This window comes from Gastrolobium bilobum, unplaced genomic scaffold, assembly GCF_033153095.1.
Source record: "Gastrolobium bilobum isolate Gb01-03AN ecotype WA unplaced genomic scaffold, APGP_CSIRO_Gbil_v1 utg37887, whole genome shotgun sequence".
Classification (NCBI taxonomy): domain Eukaryota; kingdom Viridiplantae; phylum Streptophyta; class Magnoliopsida; order Fabales; family Fabaceae; genus Gastrolobium; species Gastrolobium bilobum.
The window spans coordinates 50,988-64,839 of NW_026899366.1; the positions used below are offsets into that span (position 1 = coordinate 50,988).

Consider the following 13,852-nt stretch of genomic DNA (forward strand, 5'->3'; position numbering starts at 1 on the left):
CCAATTGTCAAACACAGCTGTGACAGGATCAACAATACGGTTCTGACTTCTTATAATATGACTACGAATATTACTAGCACTAGGGAAACAAGAAATACTCCACACTCACCAATAGCATGTCATGGTTGGCTAATAACTTTACATATGCTTCGACATAATTGAATATATGATACAAAAAAAATAATTGAAATGAGTGTGATCAAATCCTACTATCCTAGTCACAATTTTAGTTCTGGATGTGAAAAGGCATAAAAAAGAATTACACACAAGGTGGCACATAGTTTTCTGTACAGAAAAAATGGCTGAAACAAGATATCAAACTATTTTCATCAAGGGCCATCCAACCCCAAAACAAGTCACTGACCACAAATATGTGGCACTTGGACAGCAATCAAGCATCAAATATATTTAAAGCTTAGATCACCAGAAAAAGCACCCAACTTGCTCTTCTAAAGATTCTTCCACTGCTGCATATCACAGGACAAACGAAATGCTAAAATGGGAGGAGGAAGGAAGGTTGCTCTGAGATTCATCAAGAGTGTGAATTGAGGTTATTATCATCTACTCCTGGTGGAGACAGTGGTGGTACAGCCACTTCATGAAATGCAGCAGATTCAATATCCAAAACTTTCCTTATGGTTGCTTGAGATTCTTTGGTTCTTCCAATCTTTCTGGAAGGGAGGGATACAGAGGCAACAGCTCTTGTTGAGTTACTACCATTAATTGACAGCAAAAAAATTTCTTTGGAAAGTGTTGGGGCAGATGCAATGACAGAACTGAAGACTCCAGATTCCCTCAAACTTTGTATTATGACCTGAACAAATGTACATGAGGAAATGAGTTTGAAACTATAAAAAAAAAAAAAAAAAAATCCATTCAAAAGGATAAAAAGAATAAAAAAATGTCGAAGTAGTTCTACAATCTAGAAAGAAGTTCTCACTTGATCTATCTCTAATACGCTGAGTCATTGCTCTATCTAAGTGACTCATTTTGAAAAGTTTGGCAAGGGAGCAAAAGACACACAGTATAATTAAATCACTTGCCCAAATGTTTTTCCCACAACCCACCAGGACAAATTTTAGCCAACTTTCTCTTCATGTTACGTGTGAGTATCTTGTCTATTTCCATACCATTTTCTTTATTATATCCTTTCCTTATCTATGATTTTTCACATTTCAGCTGAAGAATTTGGACTCTAATAAGGACCCCTTTGCATTACTGGGTGGTATGAGACTGACCTAGGTCCATAGACCAGCTTGAAGGTCTAGAAAGATCGAAAGCCTTCAACGCTGCGTTGTTTGCTTAGGATGTGCACCAAGGAGAAGCTAGATGAAGGTCAATGGGCTATGAGAAAGGTCGAAGACTTCCAAGAGCTGTCTACCAAGATTTTGCTTTAGGGGGAATATCAGTTGTCTATGTTTGCAGATTGAGATGGATTGTGAATATTTTTCGGAAGATTGGCGTTTCTTTATTTTCTGTTTGTGGGTTGTAACAAGCACAAGCTACTTGAGCGGGAGTGCTAAGATATTAGGGTTATTGTTAGTGAGCTTGGACTTGCACTAGTAATACCAGTATTTGACCTAATTATCAGCATAAATAGGGGTATTAGGTTAGGGTATTGTATCATTTTACGTCCTATCACTAATATTTTCAGTTTACTACCATTAGCAATATTTCACTTTTTTCTCTTCTGTAACCCTGAACTTATAATTCTTAACACTCACCATAGGAGCATATATGCGAGTCAATATTCCCTTCCTCAACAGTTTAATCTTCAGGTCTTTATCACCCCACACAACATGCTCATGATACCTGGAACAAAGATCAATATATAATGGTTAAAACACGGGGCAGATAGACCATAAATGTATATGAAGAATTGAAGCCAACATACCACTTCATCATTTCATCTTCAGTCGCAGTTGAAGCAATGATGAATGCCTGAAATTGATGAAGTCTACTTGATAAGTGCTTATGAGAAAAAATATTTTTTAAAAAGGAGTTAACACTTTACTTCCACACCAGAAAATAGAAAAAGGATAGCTCAGTGCATGAAGCTCCAAACAGTGTTGGATCTGAAGATGGTCGGCTGTAGAAAGCCTTACTCCATGAGCAGGAAGGCTATTTCTACAACTAGAACCCGTGACCACCAGGTCACAAGGCATCAACCTTGCCATTATACAAGTCTCATACTAGAAAAAATAACTTCTAAAAAAATCCACTTAGAAACAACCAAGCTTTAGTAAAATAACTATATACCAGCAAAACAAATCCTGTTTTCTGCTACGCAATCAAAGTGGATCATTGAATAGGACAGAAGGTGAAAGAATAAGAAAAAAATTCCTGAAACTCACAGATCTGTCAAATTCCAACATGAAGCATCTTTTGACGTCTTCTTTTGTAGGTTTGCAACCACATCGATCACGTCTAGAAGTTAAGTCTGAGAATTTGGCGTATGTGTAATGTAAAACAGCAGCCTCTTCCAATTTGATTTCACTAGCATAATTCAGAAGAACCATCATGGCACTAATTAAAAAGTCAAGGGATACAAATATGTTTTATGAAATAATACTATACTTTGGAGTTTTCATATAATTATGCCATCTGTGTGCACCATTAGGCCGAAGATGATCTTGTATCCTGGCAACTGATTTTCCATTTCCATAAGTCAGGAAGTAGTTTGGATTGCCACGTACAGAATCTTTATACATGCCAAAGTATGTATCTTTTGGAAGATGATCATAATTCTTCTTAAACATTGATACCTGCTTTGACAGATAAGGAGAAAAGAGAACAATCAACGTCAAAACATGCAAACATCAAATCAGAACAGAACCACAGAAAAATCCTGCACACACATCTTGTAAATTCAGCCAAAACACAAACACATGCAACTGCATGTTATAAGAAAATCAAAGCATCCCACAAGGTTTTCAACCCCAAAATATAAACCTTGTTTGACTGAGGCAACCATGAAATAGAGAACACTGAAATACTCATTCTAGCATATAAAATATTTGCCAATACTTACAAAGGCAGACGAAACCCCTGCTCTTTCTTATCACACAATTGGATTAAAGAAACTCAAGTTCATTGCCTAAGAGATGTGCGAGCCTCCAAGACTCAATGCCAAGTTCACTCTGTAATGTGCTGATCACATATCCAGTTATTTACTTTGAGGGAAAAAAAATCGGGTTTGGTAGTTTTATTTTTAGTTAAACTTTTTCTAATATGTTCCAATGCCTGGTAATGCATCATCAATTCTTAATTTTTAGCTCCTTGTATCAATGTCTTTTTTGTTAACATTTTCAACGATTAAAAGCTTCTAAATAGTTCTCCATCTCACTCAACGAAGTCTCAAGTCAGCCAAAAAAACTCTTATATGATGCTCAATCCAGCAATAAATATTTGTCATTACAACATCTCAACCATTAAGTAATTGTTAACTCTAAAGTACACGGCCCTGAAGCACCAGTTTGGGTAATAAATCTCGAACTCTTAACTCATTCGCATGTACCTCAATTAAACCATAAAACTAGTATCGCATAGACAATAGAGCTTTTGAACATTACAGTCAAGAAACTAAAAGATAGGTACATATGTCATATTCTTTTTGTGATTCTTCATACTCAGATACTCACAAAAAAGTTCAGTAAAACCAGCATTGTCAACAAGATAAAGCAGATCAGATTTACTGATAAGAGAATCCATTGCTTTCTCTTAATGAAAGCATGCTTACTTGTGGACAACTAAAAATTCAGCACAGCTGGTTGAAGAAAAGAAACAGAATATTCAGGAGATTCACATATATATAATTAATGAGCCTGATATAATTACATCAATGACAAACTGTTTATTTCAGGTTCTCTGCAACTTAATAAGCTAAACACTTTTGGCAAGGATCATGTACAGCTTTCAACTCTTACCTCACTGAAAGGTTCTTTGATATCATCTCGCTCAACACTGCTCTCCTAAAAGACAAAGACATCAGCATTAGTTATAACATTAAAGCTAACAAAACAGCCATATCTTTTCCAGTTCCATGAGATATACATGAACCCTATGCAACTAAGGAGAATATGCAGATTCTACTCACATAGTTAGGAAATATGACCATATCAACATTTCCTGGAACATCAAGAAGCAACTGCCTTAAAGAATACTCCCGAGCACCAGCCGGGTGTATTAATTCATCAGTATCAAGATGAAGAATCCAGTCCATATCAGCATCCTGACATTTCAACATGCACAGCATTGTGTTGATCAACCAAATAGGCACCAACACATAATAATTAAAAAAACTGAGGAAAAAGAAATTGTACAACAAAACAGTTGTCATACCCTTGCCATAACAATAGCCATCTCCATATTGAGGGATTGCTTCACAAAAAGTTCATAATTGCATGGCTTATAAAAGAAACCTGCCAGCCATGTCTCGTTCCAAATACGGCTGATGCAACCAACCATATAAATAATTAGTATAACAAAACTATTTTTTGGAAACTGAAGAATTAGAACAACAATACCTACGTATCCTGAAGATAAGAGAGCTAAAGTATACTTCAATAATAAGTTAGCAGAACCCAAACAGTTAGTTAGTTAGTTAAAACAGTTAGATCGTTAGAGAGACCTAAAAGGATACGAACAGTATGAGGGAAATAACAGAGACCATTTTTGGTATTGCGAAAATAGGTTGGGAGGGAGAGCCAGGACTCGAATTTCCAAGGGTTAGGAGAGTTAATTCTCTGTATTCATTCTTTTTCATCTTCCCACTTGATTCTGCAATCACCTTGATTCAAAACTAGGGAGAATAGTGATATTCAATAAAAGTTATGTCTTTCTACCTGTTTTTTACTATTTTCTGGTCCATTTCCTATTAACTGGTATCAAAGTTCCAGATCTGGGAGCTGTGGATACTGAATTTTTAATATGATTCCAACATTTGAAGGAGTGGAGGCATATGGGAAGTTGATCAGCATGGAGCAGCACTTCAGTGCTGCATGAACACCAGAGGCTGAGAAGCTACCAATGCCTGTGAAGGCTCCAAGAGGTTGTGCTTTAAGCTGGTGGCTCTGGTGGAAATGACACAATCTAAATGCGACTTGGTGGACCTTCATGAAATGCATGATCAAACGGTTCCAACCGGAGTATGATTTAGGTCAACCATTCGGGGTATGGAAAAAGGAACAAGACTGTTGCAACCAAAGACAACCAAAGAGGGGAATCCCAAAGGGATCAACCAGTCTATATTCTGGATCAACAACTAAATGCGAAACAGTTCAATGGATTGGGGAGGGAGGTTGCGACAGGGAGATCATTTGGATACCTCCAGGTTCAAGGAGCACTTTTGTGGAGGAAGACCATCCTCTTTTCCCAAAACAAAACTGATATCTTTTATTTACCACCTATTATTTATATCCTGTTATTTCTCTCTCTCTCTCTAACTAGCTAACTGTTCTAACATGTTGTAAATAATATTGATTTAGTTATTATTTAGTTTATTGTTGTATTGGGCCAAGCCCTTTGTTGTATTGGGCCAAGGCCTTTAGGTTAAAAGTAGGTCACATATTCTATATAAATAGAGAATCCCTTGTACACATTATTTACAATTCTAAAATATATCAGAATACCCTTTTTCAAGTTGGTATCAGAGCTCTCGATCTTGAGGGCTCTGCTTCCGCGCCTACGAAACCCTTTTTTTGTTTTCCATCTCTCGCTGCCATCAGCCGCCACCGGAAAAATTTTCCAGGGACCTCTTGGACCGAGAGATCATTGCTTCTCTTTGTTTTTCTCTCATCTTCCTCAATAACAAGACCCCAAACTGAACCGTTCCACGTCACCTCCAAACAGAAGCGTTTTTCACTAACCAAGAACATTGTTCATCGCGATTGACCTTCTTTTTGGCGGCCATTCAACTCCGATCAGCCCCAGATAGGTTCGCAACCCTTGGACGACCTTCGCCTGAAAAGCCCAGCCCGATCGAACGTCAAACGCGCCTCCACGCGCCGCTTCTTTCCCTGCGCGTGAATCTCACGCGCCGCCAGCTTCACCGGCGCGTGACAGCGCGTGACGGTTGCTATTGGCTGCGGACCGGTGCAGTCTTGACCGACTCTCCAATCTCGTTCTGGATCTGTGCTCACCTCTTTGATCGGACCTCGTTTGGTAATTTTTCGTGATTTTTTGGCTTCTTAGTACTATTCCTTGAGTTGTTTTGCAGTATGGCCGCTTCCGACGGTGATTCAACTCTAAACTTATCTGAAAAAAATTCTACCTCATCTGTGGTGACCCCTCTTGGTCACAATGATCTTCCAAATCTACATCAGAGTTATCGATTTGACGGATCAAATTATTTGTCATGGTCTCAGTTCATTCGTACTACCATCAAGAGTCGCAATAAGATTGCTCATCTTGATGGCCCTGCTCCTGCTGCCACGGATCCCGATTTTGCTGTTTGGGATAATAAGGATTCTCTTATCATGACTTGGTTGTGGAATTCGATGACTCCTGAAGTGGGTCGTCATTGTATGTTCTTGTCTTCTGCTATGGAGATTTGGGAAACTGTCCGCTCCACTTATTCCTTGAAACAGGATATGGCTGCGCGCTATGAATTGCGCAATAAAATATTCACTACAAAACAAGATTCTTTATCCGTGACTGAGTACTATGGCACCTTGAAGGAGTTATGGACTGAACTTGATCAATTTCAGAGTTTGAAGATGAAATGTACTGCAGATGCTACTGCTTTAGCCAAGGAGGTAGAAAATGAGCGTATTTTTGATTTTCTTGCTGGTTTGAATTCCGAGTATGATCCTATTCGGGTTCAGATACTTGGCAAAGAAACTTTTCCATCCCTTTCTGCTGTTTTCAATACTGTTCGGGGAGAGGAGAATCGTCGGGGTGTTATGATGAACCCTGATAAATCTGTCATGTTATCATCAAAAGATGGTGCTGCTTCTAAACCCACTGATGGGTCTGCTATGATTTCAACAAAAAAAGATGGTTCTACTTACAGGAGTTCCTTTCCAAAATATTCTGATGGAGCATCTTCTAGACCTAAGAAAGATGATCGCTGGTGTTCTTATTGTAAAAGAACAGGTCATATCAAGGATCTATGCTATCGCCTCCATGGAAAACAAACTGTCTTAGAAAAGATGGCAAGGATGCGTGGTCAAGCGCATTTTACTTCTTCTGATATAGCTCCTACACCTAATGAGACCCAACCTGCATTTCGTCCAGATGAGTTGGAACGACTTCGAACCATACTTGATTCTCTGAGTAAGCCATCTGGTACTAGTGATTTGGCTATGACTGGTATGAGCTCCAAAATTTCTTCTTTTCTTACTTCATGTATTGATTTTAAACATTCTTGGGTTGTTGATTCTGGTGCTACTGATCATATGGCTTGTTGTGCTGACCCCTTTGTTTCTTATAACCCTACCATTGGCACTCATACGATAGCCGTAGCTGATGGCTCCCATACATCAGTTGCGGGTTCTGGTAACATAAAATTACAGCCTTCCTTACATCTCAAAGATGCTCTTCATGTCCCTAAACTTTCTACTAATCTTCTTTCTATTCATAAAATTACAAAAGATTTAAATTGCACTGTAACCTTCTTTCCTACTCACTGTGTTTTTCAGGATCTCGCCACAGGGAAGACGATTGGGGGTGCTAAAGAGCAAGGTGGGCTGTATTATCTGGTGTCACAATCTCCTGCAACTCATGTTAAGGATCACATCTTACTGTCACATGGCCAGTCAACTGCTGATTCTCTGATTTGGCTTCATCATAAGCGCTTGGGACATCCTCCATTTAGTTTACTCAAGTCTTTATTTCCGTCTTTGTTTTTGTCTAAGTCTGTTGAGTCTTATCATTGTGATGTTTGTGAGTTTGCTAAGCATCATCGTGTGTCTTTCCCTTCTAGTATTACTAAAAGTGTTGAACCTTTTGATCTTATTCATTCTGATGTTTGGGGTCCTTCTAAGGTCCCTCATTCTTCTGGAAATAAATGGTTTGTTTCTTTTATTGATGATTGCACTCGTGTAACTTGGGTTTACTTAATGCATGAAAAGTCTGAGGTACCAAAACTGTTCTTTCAATTTTATAAAATGATTGAGACTCAATTTTGTAAAAAAATCAAAAGACTAAGGACAGATAATGGTACTGAATATGTCAATCACTCTTTTTCCCAATTTATACAAAATCAAGGTATGATTCATGAACTTACATGTGTAGACACCCCTCAACAAAATGGGGTTGCTGAAAGGAAAAATCGTCACCTTCTTGAAGTTGCTCGTGCCTTATTGTTTCAAACACATGTACCCAAATGCTATTGGGGAGATGCCATTCTTACTGCAGCATTCTTGATCAATCGTCTACCCACTCAGGTTCTCGATCATGTAAGTCCTATTCACTCCATGACTTCTTCTTTTTCTTCTATTCCAACTTTGCAAAGTCTTCCTCCTCGAGTGTTTGGGTGTGTTGTCTTTGTTCATATTCATAAACAGCATCGCAGTAAGTTGGATCCTAGGGCTCTTAAATGTGTCTTCCTTGGAAATGCTCCTGATAAGAAGGGCTACAAGTGTTATCACCCTGGAAGTCGGAAATTTTTTGTTTCTATGGATGTTACATTTCAGGAATCTGAGTCCTTTTTCCAAGGTCCTCATCTTCAGGGGAAGAATGATTCACCAGAAGACTCATCACCTTCCTTCTTTGAAACTTCAGTGTCTACTCCTTCACCTGTGTCAGTGTCTCTTCCTCTTGTTCCTGTTCCTAATGTGTCTGTGACTGATCCTCCTATGACTGATACATCAAGTACACAAGAGATACGGAAGATTGCAACACCTGAATTGGTATATCAAAGAAGGAAACAGCCCGCATTGCCTCAACAGCAACCTCAATCGTCTGAACCACTGGTAAGTCTTGAATCTCATATTTCTGATCATGATACTTCTGATGACTTACCAATTACTACTGCTTCTGATGATTTACCCATTGCTTTAAGAAAAGGAAAAAGATCTTGTTCCAAGAAATCTTGTTCTTCCTGTCCCTCTTGTACTCAATACCCTATCTCCCATTTTGTTTCCTCTGCTAATCTTTCTGTGCAGCACAAAAACTTTGTTTCAGCACTAGATTCTACTTCAATCCCAAAATCAATACATGAAGCTTTGAGAGATGGGAATTGGGCTCAAGCCATGCAAGAGGAGATGAATGCGTTGGAGAAAAATAAAACATGGGAGGTTATTGATAGACCCAACGGAAAGAAAGCAGTAGGGTGCAGATGGGTTTATACCCTAAAATATAATTCTGATGGCACTCTTGAGAGATACAAGGCTCGATTAGTCGCCAAAGGTTACACTCAAACCTATGACATTGATTATGAAGAAACCTTTGCTCCAGTTGCAAAAATGAATACAGTGAGAATCTTGTTGTCCCTTGTTGCCCATTACAATTGGGATATAAATCAATTTGATGTGAAAAATGCTTTCCTCAATGGTGAGTTAGAAGAAGAAGTCTACATGGAAATCCCGCCTGGTTTTGATTCTGTGAAGGGGGAAAATAAAGTTTGTCGATTAAAAAAGGCCTTGTATGGATTGAAGCAGTCACCTCGTGCTTGGTTTGGGAGGTTTACTAAGGTTATGATGACCTTAGGATATAGACAGAGTCAAGGAGATTACACTCTTTTCTTTAAGCACTCCCAAAACGGGAAGCTTACTGTGCTCTTTGTATATGTTGATGATATTATTATCACAAGTAATGATTTTGTGGAGAGACAGATTCTGCAGACACGGCTTGCCTCTGAGTTCGAAGTCAAAGACCTTGGGAAACTGAGATATTTCCTAGGGATAGAAGTAGCTCATTCAAGCAAAGGAATTTTTATCAGCCAAAGGAAATATGTTCTTGATCTTCTCAAAGAAGCAGGAAAGCTCGGGTGTAAACCCTCTAATACTCTTATTGAGCAGAATCACAAGATGGGCTATGAAGAAGAGAGTCCTCCAGTTGATAAAGGACAATATCAACGGCTAGTTGGGAAATTGATATATCTGACCCATACTAGACCAGACCTAGCTTATGCTGTTAGTGTTGTCAGTCAGTTTATGCACAATCCAAAGGAAAAACACATGCAGGCTGTAGAGAGAATTCTTCAGTATCTCAAAGGTACTCCTGGTAAAGGATTGTTATTCCGACGTGATGGCAATCTATCTTTAGAAGTCTACACAGATGCTGATTATGCTGGATCCATGACTGACCGTCGTTCTACCACTGGTTATTGCATGTTTCTTTGCGGTAACTTGGTGACATGGAGAAGTAAGAAACAAGATGTGGTTGCCAGATCAAGTGCAGAAGCTGAATTTCGAGCTATGGCTCAAGGCATTTGTGAGTTACTGTGGCTGAAAATTGTACTTGATGATCTCAAAATAAAATGTGAGAGACCTATGAAGCTGCTATGTGATAATAAGTCCGCTATTTGTATAGCTCATAATCCAGTTCAACATGATCGGACTAAACATATTGAGGTCGACCGCCATTTCATCAAAGAGAAACTTGATAGCGGGTTGATTACCACTCCATACATTCCCACTGGGCGTCAATTAGCTGATCTATTAACAAAGGGGCTTCCTTCAGATAGATTTCAAGAACTTACTAGCAAGCTGGGAATGATAAATATCTATTCCTCAGCTTGAGGGGGAGTGTTGTAAATAATATTGATTTAGTTATTATTTAGTTTATTGTTGTATTGGGCCAAGCCCTTTGTTGTATTGGGCCAAGGCCTTTAGGTTAAAAGTAGGTCACATATTCTCTATAAATAGAGAATCCCTTGTACACATTATTTACAATTTTAAAATATATCAGAATACCCTTTTTCAAGTTAACATCTAACTAAATAACTACTTAACTGTTGGGGGTCTGCTAACATAATATAAACAGTATAACATGGACAAGGAAAAATAAATAAAGTTTTATGGCAATGAGCATGAACACAAACAATAAAAGAAGCATGAACTTGAATAATTAGAAGTGTCATCATGGAGGTACTGAAACATCAAACTGTTATGGTGAAAACCATCCTGCATATCTAAATGCAAATTGGGAAACTACATAGAACATTATTACCAATTTACCATTGCAAATTACAAAATCAATTCAAAGGATGAGAATCAGTAATAAAATGGTAAAATTAATTAACCTCTTAGCCTGTTGTTCTTCCAGCTCTCTTGTTCTATATATAACCTTTACACCCTAGTTAAATCACATAAACCAAATTAGAATAATATCATAAGGGAAGAGAAAGGAGGAAAGCAAAATAGATCAAAGGAATTGAATCCTGATTCCTGAGATGGATATAAGAATAAGTTTGTCTACTTACAGGAATTGATTGCAGGACCTTTGATACTTCAGGAGAAGCAGCCTTCCCCTCCACAAAAAGAAAAAAGTTTGTCACTCCAATTACTTTATGATAAAACATCCAAGGTAGAATCTGCTCAAGCCCTGCTGATGTGCTACTCGTAACACAAATCTACATATCAAGAAGAAAATGTGAACCAAATCAATACTAATACTTCCATAAAATCTGTAAAGATAAAGTAAATCAATACTAATACTTCCATAAAATCTGTAAAGATAAAGTAAATCAAGTTCTCATACTAAAATTGATGGAAAAAAAAAAAGGCTTTCTCTTGATAAAATAGCTTAAACATAAGAGCCCTAACTGTCAAACATATTTTTAGAAACAATCTTCATTTTTCACAGCGAAAATTACAATTAACAAAAATAAATCTGTACACTAACTCAATTTACAAACAACCCAACAAACGCAGATTCACATAAATCATACGCTAGTACTAACATAATTTACTAGAAATTCAACTCATCTTGGATTAAATCTTGAATTAAAATTCCTATAAGATCTCTAAAGATGTAAAAGGCTAGTGCTAATAAAATTGCCTGAAAATAAGAACAATAACACAGACATAATTTTAGAAACAACCTTCATTCTTCTCATTAAAAAAGAAGAAGTAATTAATCAGACCAATAAAATTTCTACACCAACCCATGAAACACACAGATCACATGACCTCACACACCAAAACTTGCATAATCTACTGAAAATCCACCTCAGCACGGATCAAATCTATAATCAAAACACCCACCAAGAAGAGAACCCTTTTGCTTCAAATGACAAATTAGCACACCCCAAATTTCCAATAAACAAAACCCAAAATTGAAACCAACCCATGTCAACAAATCAACGAAAGAACAAACCTTTGGCCTTAGACTAGCTCCATAGTCAAGCTTCCAGTTATGGTAGTAAGGGAAGGAAGGGGAAGAGGTGCGTCCAAGATTCACACAGTCAGAGGAAGAGGAATGGGAGAGAGGGGAAAGAGGAGAAGGGTCCATACCAGGGAAGTGATGGGAACCTGGAGGAGACAAAAGGGTGGTTGGATCGGTGATGCCACCACGCCATTGAAGGATGAATGCTATGGCTGCCAAGGACACAGGGAGAATAGTGAGAAGAAGGAGGATCTTTGAGGTGAAAGAATGTGAAGAAGAAGATGATGATGAAAAAGTAGAGGAAGAAGGGGTGGAGCGAAGAGGAGCATGGAGGTGGTGGTGGTGGTTGGTCACGGGCATGGTTGATGCAGTGGTTCACACCAAACCAAGTCACATACGCAAACAAACCTTGGGTGACTGTGTAAGAAGTAAACAAGGAACAAGGATGTCGAAGCTGCTTTACTTTATTTTTAATTTTTTTTCCGAGTATTTAAGTATAACAGAAAACAATTTTTTTTTTCTTTCTAATTTTTCTATCACATCTTTAATTTTTTTCATTAAGAATACTTAAAAGCTCAGATGAAGGGAACAAACGCAAATAAATCTCTTGGAGGCGTATTTTTTTTATCAGACAATTGTGATTTTCAGCAATATGATGAAAACATTCAATTTATAATAATATCTAAAAATTAAAAATTTAGAAATATTCAGTTTTCCGAAAATCTTAAAAACAATTTTGTACCAAACTCTTCTTTTTCTTACTACTTCTTGTATCAATTTTATTATTGTTGTGTCAAAATCAAATATAAAGTTCTCACTTGATATTATTTTATAATCAATGATCTGATTTTGATTCAATAATAACAAAATTGATAATAAAAGGTAATAATAAATATAATATATTTCAAAAAAAATTACAATAATTATGAGAACTAATTAATGTATAATTATTTCAAGTTAATTAATATTTTCAAATTTGAATGTTTCGCATGTCAATAAGTTGTGTCCCAAGGCCACTGTTCTAGATCTATAGCATGGGTCTCATGTTTTAGACAATAAGAACTCGGACTAATCCTAATCCGAATACGAATTAGCCTTATCCATAAAATAGTTTGAATTTTGCCCAAACTCTTATGCTCCAATGTGAACAATTTATATAAATAAAGAGTTAAACCTCATATAAGCATTCATTTTAAACCCTAACTTCCTTTATTGCCACTATATGCACAGGCACACATTTTAAGTAAAAAAAAAATTATTTATATCTCTATATTAAGTAAAAAATTTGTTTCTAAAGAAAATTTTAAATGCATTAAAAAATATAATAAAAAAAAAGTGTTATTTAATAGTCCCATTTGGGGCTCCATGAATATACATGTGCATGTTTTCCTTCTCTTTACCAATGCAGTTTCACTCATTTCTTCCATTTAACTGTGAATGATATAGTGTTGTAAGATTGTAAATAACATTGGGATACACTAAGGTAGGAGTGTCCAAGGCCTTATAAACTGCACACGCCCCCTCACACGAGAGCCCACTGGGCTTGAAGTGTGGACAATGCGACTCACCTACCTGTGCA

General features: G+C 37.3%; 1 protein-coding gene across 1 annotated transcript; it reads right to left on the reverse strand.

The window, feature by feature from the left end:
• Positions 1-47: 47 nt before the first annotated feature.
• Positions 48-12,675, reverse strand: LOC133289975 (glycosyltransferase-like KOBITO 1). Its single transcript, XM_061488017.1, has 11 exons — positions 12,265-12,675; positions 11,369-11,518; positions 11,189-11,241; positions 4,342-4,450; positions 4,097-4,231; positions 3,927-3,971; positions 2,578-2,765; positions 2,355-2,496; positions 1,895-1,941; positions 1,725-1,812; positions 48-814 (listed from the first exon to the last, which is right to left on the reverse strand). The coding sequence occupies exons 1-11, from the start codon at positions 12,631-12,633 to the stop codon at positions 533-535; spliced, it is 1,608 nt and encodes a 535-aa protein (XP_061344001.1). The 5' UTR covers positions 12,634-12,675; the 3' UTR covers positions 48-532.
• Between the last annotated feature and the right edge of the window lie 1,177 nt (positions 12,676-13,852).

Bases quoted from the DNA above. Each gene is read 5' to 3' on its own strand.
- LOC133289975 (XM_061488017.1), bottom strand. From the start codon at position 12,633: ATGCCCGTGACCAACCACCACCACCACCTCCATGCTCCTCTTCGCTCC. The intron at 11,519-12,264 runs GTTTGTTCTTTC...CTTGATATGTAG, and splicing joins GAGCTAGTCTAAGGCCAAAG to ATTTGTGTTACGAGTAGCAC. The intron at 3,972-4,096 runs GTGAGTAGAATC...TTTGTCTTTTAG, and splicing joins TGGTCATATTTCCTAACTAT to GAGAGCAGTGTTGAGCGAGA.